At 34.9% G+C, this 13840-nt stretch overlaps 1 protein-coding gene across 1 annotated transcript; it reads right to left on the reverse strand.

Annotated features, from left to right (window-relative positions):
* Positions 1-1441: 1441 nt before the first annotated feature.
* On the reverse strand, positions 1442-2587 carry LOC110883380 (putative F-box protein At3g16210). The gene has a single exon (XM_022131149.1). It carries the CDS (start codon positions 2585-2587, stop codon positions 1442-1444), a length of 1146 nt encoding a protein of 381 aa, XP_021986841.1.
* Positions 2588-13840: the final 11253 nt, after the last annotated feature.

Below are 13840 nucleotides of genomic sequence, written 5' to 3' on the forward strand. Positions count from 1 at the left end.
ACTAGTTGCCAACACTTTTACTTTGTTTTATTATTTATAAGAATAACTAAAAATAAATAGAAAAAAAATATTTATTTTTTTAGATTAGTGATTTCGACTTATTTATTAAATAAACCAATCTAAGATGCTCCAAAAGCTTGAGGTTGCATTGGGCACCTTCTAAATTGTGACCCTTTTGGGTTGAAAACTTGAAATGGCTACCATCAGTGCTAATTGACCGATAAAACGATGATTGCATTGCAGGATCAGGGTTAAAGACAGATGGCTTGACACCTAATGGAAGCCAATCGCCGGTGCCTCTTCATCTCTTGGCGCTAGTAATGTTAGTGGTCTCGTGGGCTTCAACAACTACTAGTTTCGGATTGTAACTCCATTTATTTGTTCTTCAATGTGCTAAAAAAGTTAGATTTCTTGTTTATGTTGGAAGGTTTGTGTATTAGCTTACGGTTTAAACATATTGTAACTTGCGTTATGACGCATGATTTTTGAATTTATATCATTGTAACTTCGGTGAATTTTGTAAAACAGGTTTTTGGTATTACAGATTATTTCTGGATTTTTTCGCCAAAAAAATGCAGAAATATTAATTATTTTTTTGCAGTTTTTTTATTTATAGATTAGGTGGTTGGAAATGCGTCACAACATAAATAGCTTTTGTCGGAAAACGGTCAAAAATAGTAGATCTTTTTTCTTTATCTTGTCAGAAATTTGTCACAGAACATACTCAGTTTCGTCGGAAAACCGTCGTTACAAACAATACTCATTTTCCTCATAAATTTGTAACAACACTTCTTATTTATTTGTCGGAATTGTGTTACAAAAATACTCAGTTTTCGTAGGAAATTTGTAACAACACTTCTTATTTATTTGTTGGAAATGAGTCATAAAAAATACTCAGTTTCCTCAGAAATTTGTAACAACACTTCTAATTTATTTGTAGGAAGTGGGTCACAAAAAATACTCAGTTTCCTAGGAAATTTATAACAACACTTCTAATTTATTTGTAGGAAGTGGGTCACAAATAATATTGTATTAAAATTTGTTAATTTTTTTTGTCAGAAATGTGTAGCCAAAAAAATAAATCCTAATAGATAATAATTAAATATATTGTAGGAGATTCATAGCAATTTGCGACGTAGTAGTTTCGTAGAAAATGTGTAGGAAGTTGCGTAGGAAATGCGTTGAAAACTGCTTTCCTACGAGCCGTTTTCCTACATCAGGTGTTTGTCATAAATGCGTAGAAAAACCAGTTTTATGACGCATTTCCTAGGAAAACTGGTGTAAGAAGTTTCAGATTTTCTAGTAGTGAAGCGTATGAGCCACCTTCAATCTTATTTATTCCACAAAATTTTAACAGATTTTCAAAGTCGTGTATAGTTCTGATGCCCTAAATCTGTCTTTGTAGCAATAGTATAATTCTTGTTTATTTCTGCGTTTTCACTTAGCAATCATAACACGCCCATAGGGTTTTCCCACAAGTTGTCGCGCTTTCTTTGTCTACCAATTCAAGGCTTTCAACATACGTATCCATCTCAAGTTTGTAACAATTAGGCCTATATTCGAAAAGTTTTGTAAGCAACCTTGTTTGAGGATTATAAACCTCCTTTGACCCTCCATAGAGTACCAGTAAGTCACTATTTGTGCCTTTATAGTATGCCACTAAATCACCATTAGTGATGCGTTGGAAGGCTGCGGACCAATGAAATGCATCTCTTTTCAGTTCAAAAAGCAGAGACCAAGATTCAGTTTTACCATGCTCTCCCATAACCCGAATCTTCCAAGAATCACAATCTTCCGAAGAAACCAGCGCTAGACAACCATTTATCGTTGTTAACTGTTTGACAATCCAATGCCCCGGAAACAAAATGCGGCCAAAAACATGACTACTCACATTGAATGTCAATATGAATCGACTTAGGTGGGGATCCTCGGGGACTACCACCCAATGCAAAATTCCATTGAAAAAATATGGCTTCTTCTCGGAACCATATAACCTAGAAGATGGGGAAGGGACTTCACTCCAAGACTCTGTTTTCAAGGAGTAAACAAATGTTTTATGTTCATCAAAATCTATAGCCACAATCTTGTAATCATCAGTGATTGGATCGAAACCAAACCCTGCTGCTACAATAGATATAAAAGGAGGACGTGGCACCCTTACCCTGCGCCTGATCGACAAGTTCCATAGACTAAAATTATGATTATCATAATCACGCAGACACAGAATTCCATTACAAGAACCAACAACCGAAAATTGATCCCACACCATCATAGTCATAAGTGAACAAGGGAACTCAACCTTCGGTATGCTGAGGTACCTGTATCCTGGAATATGCAACGGCAACTGGTCTCCCGGGTGTAATGCATAGATGTCTTTGCACCCTCGATCTCCACGAAAAACCACATATCTGATGAGCAGTTTTGGAGGGTTTTTAGAGCATCGAAGGCGGTGATTGCGGATGAATTCTGGGGTAGCAAGGCGAGAATGCCAGTATTTGGAGAGTGATCTGAATCGGATGATGGATTTGGATGGTAGTCTTTCAAAGATTTCAACCATCAAATCACTACAGACGTTAATGCCAGACATTATATATGTGCTGGCACTAATTCACAAACTAGATGATATTAAACGATCAAGAGAAAGAAGAATGAATGGGGCGTAGGTTGCTGATTGAGTCGTTATATTATATAGAAACTCACGTAAAAGATTATAACTAGTTAAAGAATCCTCTCCTTATTTAAAACTAAATATATAAAAGATAAACGTAAAATACTCATAAGATAACATAATAATTTTAAATATATATATTAGATAATCCTCTAATAATTTAAAAAAAAAAGCAATTCAAGTAAATTACATGGATGGTCCCTTCAGTTTGATCAAACTTATAGACTTCACTCTTGTCGTTTAAAAAGTTATGGATTAAATCACCAAACACATTTTTCTCTTGTATCCGACGTTCAAATAATTAATAGAGTTAGGTGCTGTTTGTTTTTTAGAGGGAAAACGTCTGCAGTCTGCGGACCACATCTGCAAACATCTGCAGCTGAAGAGGTGGACCAAACCTCTTCAGTCTGCAAGGAGAAGACTGTTTGTTTTTTTAACTTCTACAAGCTGCTAAAAATCATCAAGAACAAACAACACCTAATAAATTTGAAGACACCTAAATTTGAAGACCTAATTACTATGTTTAAAAATCATCAAGACCTAATTTCATCTTTCACAGCCAATGTACTGTGTTTAAAATTCATCAAGAACAAACAGCACCTAACAAAAACACAAGAAAGAACAGAACAAAGAACAAACAGTACCTGGGTGAACGATTGGAGGGAGATGGTGAACAACGGTGAGGTGTCAGCTGGAAGTGGAGATGGTGAACGACGATGTCGTTCGTACCTGGGTGAACAGAACAAAGAACAGACAGCATCTTGGTGAACGATTGGAGGGAGATGGTGAACGATGATGTCGGTTCGTACCTGGGTGAACAGAACAAAGAACAAACAGTACCTGGGTGAACGATTGGAGGGAGATGGTGAACGACGGTGAGGTGTCTGCTGGAAGTGGAGATGGTGAACGAACCTGGGTGAACGATTGGAGGGGCGCAAGGAGGAGATGAGGTGTGGCTGGAAGTGGAGATGGGTGCTAGGGTTTGAGGTTTGAAGATGGGCAGTTGTTTTGAAAGAGAGAGGTGATGTCACACCCCAATATTTCCACGTATTACCGGTGGGCCCGGTGGGGAGTATCGTGACGTAGTTGATATCATCATAGTCAATCAATACAAATTTTAAATGCACAGCGGAAGCAAAAGATAGATTTTATTTCAATCGAATAAAAGTGTAATATTGAGTATCACAACATGGCTGAATAATATCCACAGGCGGATCAAGATAAAGAGGAAACTTTGTTCAACAGACTTTATGCATCTAAGCTTGCAAGACTTCTATTTGATGCTAGGAGAGACCAGCCTATTACGAGTAGTACCTGCACTTAGCCTTTTTGGGAAAATACGTCAGTATTGGGGTTGCAAGGCGTGAATGCCAGTATTTGGAGAGTGATCTGAATCGGATGATGGATTTGGATGGTAGTCTTTCAAAGATTTCAAGCATCAAATCACTACAGACGTTAATGCCAGACATTATATATGTGCTGGCACTAATTCACAAACTAGATGATATTAAACGATCAAGAGAAAGAAGAATGAATGGGGCGTAGGTTGTTGATTGAGTCGTTATATACATAGAAGACTCACGTAAACGGTCACAAATAATTAAAGAATGATCCTGTCCTAATCTCCTTATTTAAAACAAACTATATAAAAGATAAACATAAAGTACTCATAAGATAACAAAATAATTTTAAATAGAATAGATAATCGTCTCCAAATTTAAAAAAAGCAATTTGAGTAAATTATATGGATGATCCTTCAGTTTGATCAAACTTATAGACTTCGCTCTTGTCGTTTAAAAAGTTAAGGATATAATCACCAAACACGTTTTTCTCTTGCATCTAACGTTCAAATAATTAAAAGAGTCAGTAACTTATGTGAGATATTTGAATCATATCATATCTTGAAAATGTCGCTTTATAAATATCCTAAATCTTCGTTATTAACTATTTAGTATTACTTTTCTTTATCATGTATGATAACCTATTATGTGTGTGTGTATATATATATACATACATACACACACACACACACACACACATATATATATATATATATATATATATATATATATATATATATATATATATATATATATAGGGTAAGGATAGTGTAAAAAGGGCCTAAAGTGTGAGAAGTGTATTATAACACTATATATAATACTATATAACACCATATAAACACCGTATAACAACAATATGTAACACCATATAATACCATATAACACTATGTAACACTATATAACATTATATAACAAATATAACACTATACATCTATCATAGACATGCTATCAGACAACCTATAGTGTTATATTTGTTATATAATGATATATAGTGTTACATAGTGTTATATGGTATTATATGGTGTTACATATTGTTATACGGTGTTTATATGGTGTTATATAGTATTATATATAGTGTTATAATACACTTCTCACACTTTGAGCACTTTTTACAGGATCCTCTACCTATTTATATATATATATATATAGTAGGGATCCTGCGCAAAGTGTGTTTTTCCTAGATAGTGTATGAAGCGATCTGGTCCATCAGATGAGTGTGTTTAATGGTTGAGATCATTTTGGTGGCATTTTGGTAATATATGTGTTTTTAAAATAGGCTAATTTAATTGATTAGGGGTAAATGTGTCATTTAAGTTGTTTTAAATAAGGAAATAACTACCAATTATAAAACCACCTCCAAAAATGTCGCAATTTTTTTTCTCTCTCTCTAATCCCTCACATTTGAAAACACCAAATCATACAAAAAATAACAACAATCAGATCTAGATGTATTCATAGTAGTGTGTTTTAGCGATAAAACACAATGTGATGAACTAGTGACTGACTGTTAAAACACAACATCAAGAATGTCAACTGATAAAACACAACGTGAAACAATAACTGATAAAAGACAACATCAAGAATGCCAAAATCATATCAATCAGTAACTGATAAAACACATTGTGATGAAACAGTAACTGAAACCAGTAACTGATAAAACATATTGTGATGAAACTAGTAACTGATAAAACACAACATTAAGAATGCCAAAGTCACATCAACTAGTAACTAATAAAACACACTGTGATGAAAGAGTAGATAAAATACAAAAGAACATGCCATTCCTGAATCATAACTGGTATAACACATTGTGATGAAACTGGTAACTGATAAAACACAACATCAAGAATGCCAAAAATCATATCAACCAGTAACTGATAAAAAACCCTGTGATGAAACAGTAACTGAAAAAAGTAACTGCTAAAACACATTGTGATGAAACTAGTAACTGATAAAACACAACATCAAGAATGCCAAAATCACATCAACCAGTAACTGATAAAACATATTGTGATGAAACCAGTAACTGGCAAAACACAACGTGAACCAGTAACTAGTAACTGATAAAACACAACATCAAGAATGCCAAAAAAACATATCAACCAATAAGTAACTGATAAAACACATTGTGATGAAACAGTAACTGAAACCAGTAACTGCTAAAACACATTATAAGGAACCCAGTAACTGATAAAACACAAAGTGAAGAAATTGTTAATGATTTGAACTTCGTAATTTAAAGTAGTTGCCTTTTTGAAATTGTTAAAGATATATACGTTTCCATAAATATATGGATAGTTAGTTTAGGATATAGAATATTTCAAAATTAAATTAATAATTTGTGACAACTGTCAAATTTGCATGCATCCGTACGATTAATTAATAATTAATTTATGTTTAACGACTGTGCTTAATTTCAACTGTGATTAAACTGCTTTCTGTTTTCTGTTACATACATATATATGCATCACATTTTACACTGTCACTCCATTTATTTCACACAAACAATAGTGACAAACTTGATGCACAAAGCACAGTTAGCACAGTGAGCGGATAACCCAGAGACATGCTGACAATGCCAGCACCTAGACAGACAACGTTTTGAGGCCAGTATGAGCCAGAGATAGAATACTACACTGGTAGGGAGTGTAGGGAAGTGAGGACCATAAAACTGCGTCACTAGGTGATAGTTATAGTGCCCGGAAGTGCCTAAAACATACTTAAAGTGCAGAATTCTGCACTAAATAACAAAATTCAGCATATAACAATGCTAGTAAAGTGCAAAAACTTGGCAAAATAATCCTAGACACTTTCCAAAGTGTTGGAAATTAAATGTGTCACTAAAAATATTATAAAAGACACTTTGTAGACTAATTTAGCACTTTAACGGATCAATATCCAACCGAACAACCGGACTTTACCCGGAACATAAAAATATTGCCAAATACATTGTTTTTACTTTTCTGAGCTAGTTAGGGTCCCTGAACACCCTAACACACTTTATATTACCTAACACACCTTAATATACTAACTTAACACTTAAATCTTAACTAAATAAGTAACTAGATCAATTGAATCCCAACCCCCTAACCCCCCAACCCCCCCCCCCCCCATTCGACGGTTACATGGTGTGGGGACATCCCCACCATTCTTTTCATTATTTTATTCAAATGTTAGTGGTTAATGAAACATTATGTACAATGGTTAATGAGTATGGATGGATTATAAGAAGGCACTAAGGGTTATGAGCTTCTTTCATCAAACACCATCACACAAACAAACTTCTCTCCTTTCTTCTTCCCTTGTTTCGGCCCCCACCTATCACCACCATACCACCACCATCAAGCCTTCTTTCAAGCATTTTCCATACACTCAAAGGTGTTAAAGATCCTACAAGTAAGCTTGGTGCACTCGGAAGCTCAAGGACCGCTCTAGTTTTCTTTTATCCACCACTTTTACGCCTTGAAACTCCGCTAGCCTTGTGCTAGTAGTAAGTGCTTTAAATCTTCATCTTGTTCTTATTTTTAGGGGTTAATAGTTGAAAGAATGATAAAATGTTAAGAAACTCTAAGAACTTAAACAAGTCTTGAAACATAAAGGATGAAGAATGGATAAAAGAATGAAGTAGTGTTATAATGATGATAGAATCATGTTGTTCTTGTGTTATGATTATTGAATGTTATTTGTTAGTAAAAATGAGATGATCCATCACATGGACTTGCTAGATCATGTTTAAAGGCATGAACTAGCAAGGTGTGAAGGTTAAAGATATGTAGGATGATGAAATCATTCACACATGAACTATGAACTTGAATAATGGATGTTTTCTTGAAAAATAAAGATCAAAATAAGTTGTAATCTTGTAGATCTAAAGATCTATGAGTGGTTTTTCGAAAGAACCAAGTGAAAGACATGAGTTTTATTAAGAAATGGATCTTACATAAACTAATCATATTTTTAGTGGGTAAACAAGTGTAGAAACACTTGTGTAAAAAGAAATTCCATAAAGAAATATTTTTAGAAATTTTGACTATAAGTTGTGAAAATACAAACCCTTTAAAAATAAAGTTTTTAAGAAACTAATCACATTTTTAAAGATAACAAGACTTACTAAGTATACTAGTAAGTTACTACATGTTTTTTTAAATTTTCCAAGTTCATAAGTTTATGGGTTATGCTTATTTTTGTCAAGATTGGTAATTAGAGCTTTGTATATTGTTGATTGAAAATTGTTGAATGATTTTACAAAAGAAAATGATATGCTAGTAAGCATGGACGCCTCCATTTACAAAGGAAACTCTGGCGAAATTTTTCTAGAATTTCAACACTTAGAAATATTTTTCTATCAAAATTTGCAAATATATTTTTAACTTTATTTTTCTAAATAAACTTCGCCATCATTTTTATTTCAAAATTACCAAGTACCGGAGGTGGATTTTCATAAATAAGATTTGATAAATATATATTTAGAATATATATTTTATACTAAAACGCTAGTGTGATTGTTTGTTATTCTGTGCACTAGATATATTATTTTTAGGGTAAAAATAATATAACTTGAAAATACCATGAAATTACGACTCCAAAATAATACCAACGCTCTCACAAAATAAATATTTAAGTTACACAAGTATTGTTGCCTTACGACACGCTAAAACGTAACTTATGTATATTTCGGAAAATACTCCCATACGTATATTTTGATAAAGTATTATTTTAGAAGAAGTATGAAGTAAAATATAATATTTTTGGGAAAAGTATATATTTTGGAATTGAGATGTTTTAGACAAGTAAATTAAATATATTTTTCTAAGTGGGACTTAAAATATATTTTTCGGATATTACAAATGTATATGTATGAGATACTCCCATCCTTGGGAAGGAAAATACGAATTTAAAATACTTAAGAAGTATTAATACAGAGATACTGCATAAACAATTATTCCAAAACTAAATATGATTATTATAACTTGGAATAATAACAGAAACGTAACCCAAAAACGCAAATACTAAGACAAGGCACGACCCGTTCGTCTAATAGACGTTAGTACACTGTAGGTAGTCGTGTTGGCTGAAGAGACTTGGGTTACACATACTGAAGACGCAATACTGTGAGCTCATGTCCCCCTTTTCTCTTTACTGTTTCAGTTTTATACTTCGGGGGTGAAATACATGTTACAATTATTATAGACATTACTTACATGGTATGATTAGCTTAAGGTGGGTTTATACTACTTAGATCATGTGAGTGGGTAGGTAGAACTTAAGGCCATTAATCCTCGTTGTAGGACCGAGGGACATGAGTGATAGATCTATTCGGGTGTAGCGAGCCCCACTCCTGAGTCCGCCAAGTGGACCATGTGGTGACTATGTGCCCGACGCACAAATCTGCTAGGTTTGAGTCTTCCTGCATCACTTCACACATATCATTGGCTTTGCAACCCAATGGTGATCTCTTTTTCCTTAATTGCTACATACCAGGGATTTTCATACATACAAACACATTATAAAGGTTTATACATACTCACTTACACGTGAACTCGCTCAACTTTTGTTGATTTTTCAACTTACATGTATTTCAGGAAAACTAAGGGATCTGGCAAGTGTCTGCATTTGTGTCAAGTTGCGTACTAACTAAAGACGTCATCCAGGGTAGTAGGTTCAGGAGGTGTTACCCTTACCTGGACGGGTTACATGTCCTTACACCATGTTTTTATTCAAGTCTTTTATTGTGTCATATGAACACGTTTTAATTTATGTTATGGTTGTATCTTGTTTTATGAGTCGACATTTTTAAAAGTGGTGTTGTATTGTTATTTCTAAACCTTATTAATGGATGAACATCTCTTGTTTTTATCATATAGCATTGTTATGATTGATTGCTATGGTATTAAGAAGACACACCAAATAAACCCACGCTTCCGCAAAAGTCAGGGTGTGACAGCTTGGTATCAGAGCCTCGATCATAGCGAACTAGGATTCTTTTCTCGAGTCTAGACTATGATCATCAGGGCTCTCACGAAAATATTTTCAAAACATTTTTACATTGCATACACTAAACGTCCAGATCCAGGGTACAAAACATTTTACAAGCAAAACAAAACATTTTTACAAACAAAAGGCACAAATACACATTTCAAAAATTCATATTTATAATTAGTCTTAGAGACTAGGGAGTTCAGTCTTAGAGACTGGGGAGGTTTAGTCTGAGAGACGGGATATGTCAGTCTTAGCGACTGGGGAGTTCAGTCTTAGAGACTGGGGAGGTTCATATTCGGTCGTGCACGCCTTTTTCGTCGGGCTTGGGTTGACTACTTGTGCCCTTCTTTCGCCCCTTTCGATTCTGTTTCTTCAACTCTATTCCCGAGCAACGTTTATAATCTAGGTGAGAGTCTCGTACTTTGAAGGAATCATAAACTCCCTATACACGGCGCTCAACATATTATAATAATAATATATTTTCTGCTCCTCATTCGTTATCAATTCATCACAAAACTTCATCTTATCCATGATTATTCCTGTGATTTTATCAATAGATTCACCCTTGTGTCGAAGCTGCATGAATTCTTCCTTGATTTTGTTTATGACTGCCTTGGGACTATGATGTTTAAGAAACGGCGTCTTAAACTCGTCCCATGTCATAGCCTTAGCTGCTTCACTTCCGATCTCTTTCTTCTTGTTATCCCACCAATCTTTCGCTTGACCCCTTAACTGACCCGTGCCATAGGCTACATAGTCGTCCGTATCACAATGGGTCCTCTCGAATACTCCTTCCATATCACTTAGCCACCGTTGGCATATTATCGGGTCAACCTCCCCATTGTAAATTGGCGGTTTGTAGGCCATGAATTCTTTATAGGAACAAGGTTTTCGTCCTCCCGACTTCTCTTTTGCGAAATTGGTATCATCCTCCAATTTCTTGATTCTTTCCTCCACCACTGATAGTATCGTGTTTTGGATTTTATCGATGAAACCCGACAAACTGTTTTCGATTGCTTTACCTACCTCTTCAGTAATCACTTCTCTCATTTGCTCGGTGACTCTTGGCACCGCATCATCATTGCCTTTATCCGTCATCTTTAACTGAAGTGTTTACATTGAGCGTTAAAACATTTCATCTATAGCATATAGTTTATTTACTTCGGTTTATTCAAGTTCATAACTTGTTTTCACCGCTCTTATCTAATGCACTTTCCGGGTTTGAGTGTATTAACACGCTCTTCCCATGCATATCTATTCATTATTCCTTTTTATAATTTGTCACCCTACTTAGAACAATTAACTCTTACCGGATGCTTGATCAAGCTTGAACCGAACACACTTTGTTAACAACCTTAAGCTCTGATTACCAACTTGTAACACTTAAAGGACGAGATTTAATATATAAATTACTGAATTTTCATAGAAAATCATAGGTTACAAAAGTTTTCATGTTTATAAACCATACATATTCATGATACGCACAAAACGAGTTTTAGGGTAGCACTTACTAGTCAACTACCGACTAGTTAAAACATTCAAAACACAGTTAACAAATTCATTTACAACATAAACATAGTCTAGACAAAGTTAAGTTTAGCGCGGAAGCTTCAAAAACTAGTGTTCGGTTCTTTAGAGCATGCTTGATCACCATCCGGAGCGTCCACACTTTTACCTATGGTCAAAACCACTTAGAAAGTTAGTATTGACACGATTAAAATGCATATAAACAAGTCCTGGCATCAAAACATCGAAAAGAAAACAAAATTTCAACTTTGCACCTGTCGCGTGGCGCGACAGGTCTTCGCGAGGCGCGGAAGGCCTCGCGTGTCGCGCCAGACCCTTAGACTCCCTTCGCGTGGCGCGAGGGAGTATGTTTTCTAGCAGGTCCAGTTTTTGGACCTGCATTATTCCCAGCTTCGAAAATTCCCAAAATTCTAACTTTAAATCCAGTGATTCTTTTTCCTATGAGTCCGTAATGAAATTACGGAGCTAATAACCATGTAAATTTCATATTATAAAAACCGAATTACGACTAAATGGTTTACAAATTCCTTGTTTTAATTATTCGACCCGTTACTATATGTGTATAATTCCAAATTCTTATTCTAAAACCTTAAAACAAAATTTCAACTTTGCACCTGTCGCGTGGCGCGACAGGTCTTCGCGAGGCGCGGAAGGCCTCGCGTGTCGCGCCAGACCCTTAGACTCCCTTCGCGTGGCGCGAGGGAGTATGTTTTCTAGCAGGTCCAGTTTTTGGACCTGCATTATTCCCAGCTTCGAAAATTCCCAAAATTCTAACTTTAAATCCAGTGATTCTTTTTCCTATGAGTCCGTAATGAAATTACGGAGCTAATAACCATGTAAATTTCATATTATAAAAACCGAATTACGACTAAATGGTTTACAAATTCCTTGTTTTAATTATTCGACCCGTTACTATATGTGTATAATTCCAAATTCTTATTCTAAAACCTTTTAGATGCAATTACCCAAGTTCCCAGGCTTGTACATCTTGATGTATTTGCGCCATTCATCGCTTTGTGTTTCCTTGGAACTAAAGGCTCGTTTCCTCGGAATTCAACATTCCATTTTAAACAACCTTGGCAACATACTTCCATTTATTTGATCCAATATCCTGGATTCACAACTTAAAGTATCATAGCTAGATTCATAAGCGTAGTGCAACCCAACACTTAACAACTTACGAAACTATCATGTCGCTATTGTCATGATTCCTTTTATGGCATCTATTCAACCCGTTTGACTATCTAGTGAAAACCATCACTTTATTAGCAAGCCAAACCCAATCCCAAGTCTTTATTTTGACCCGTTTGATGTTCGAGTGAACTACGCCACTTTAGAACTCATCAAACGCATCCTTTACACTACGATTCTATCTATACACTAAACTCAAACATATATGCGTAATTTAACGAGACTAAAGTCACGTACCTTTAAAGCACACCTTTTCCGCGTGTATCTCCTCTGGCGTGTCTGCTTGACGTTCCGGATTCCTTGCCTATAGAGTTCCATTCATAACAAGTTTAGAACTCTTTCATAAGCTTTAACGCATTATTTTCTAACATAGTTAAATCTGCGTTTTTACCCGACTTGTAACATTTTAACCCTCGTTTAGGCATTTTATCAAACACCTAACGGTTCAGATTTCTATATTATAAAAACCAAGTTCATGGCTTGAAATTTTCACCCAATTTGACTTCAATCAAGCAAATACTCATATATTTCAACATCAATATTTCAGCGATTATCTCATAATTTCAGTTTATACTAGAACAAGGTTCTTAATCCTAGTATTTATCAAGTTCTACTAACTTATTAATCACCCACTATGGTGATTCTGATCCTTACAATTATCATGCAAGATTTTTGACAAGAAATTATCTAGGGTTTGACCCTAAACCTTATATTACTTCCAATTTCATGTTTACAACACATAATTAAGCTCAACACTCGATTTCAATCACATGTAAGAATTTGGGTTGAATCAAAACAACCAAATTTGACATACCTTATGATCCCCTTGACGAGGTGATCACGAATCTATGTTCAGATTTCGATTTCAACTTGGATTGAGCCTTCAATTTGTGAGTTTAGTGATATTTAGGGTTTTGAGAATGGGGGATCGCCCCTCTCCTGTTCTTGATCAACCAGACACCTCAAATGGGGTGTTTGGTTTTGTTTTTATTAAAATTAGTAATACAAGTTTCAATTTTTAACAACATAGGTCCCTCCACTTTTGTTTAACATATAGTTTGGTTAGTTTAATCCTATTTCAAGTTATTTCTAGACTTGTAGTTAACTAGGTTATAATTTCCTAGTTAATTAATTC

The sequence above is a fragment of the Helianthus annuus genome, chromosome 10 (genome assembly GCF_002127325.2).
Source record: "Helianthus annuus cultivar XRQ/B chromosome 10, HanXRQr2.0-SUNRISE, whole genome shotgun sequence".
Taxonomy (NCBI): Eukaryota; Viridiplantae; Streptophyta; class Magnoliopsida; order Asterales; family Asteraceae; genus Helianthus; species Helianthus annuus.

What these genes read in the sequence shown, in the direction of transcription:
- LOC110883380 (XM_022131149.1), bottom strand. Translation starts at nt 2,587, where the DNA reads ATGTCTGGCATTAACGTCTGTAGTGATTTGATGGTTGAAATCTTTGAA.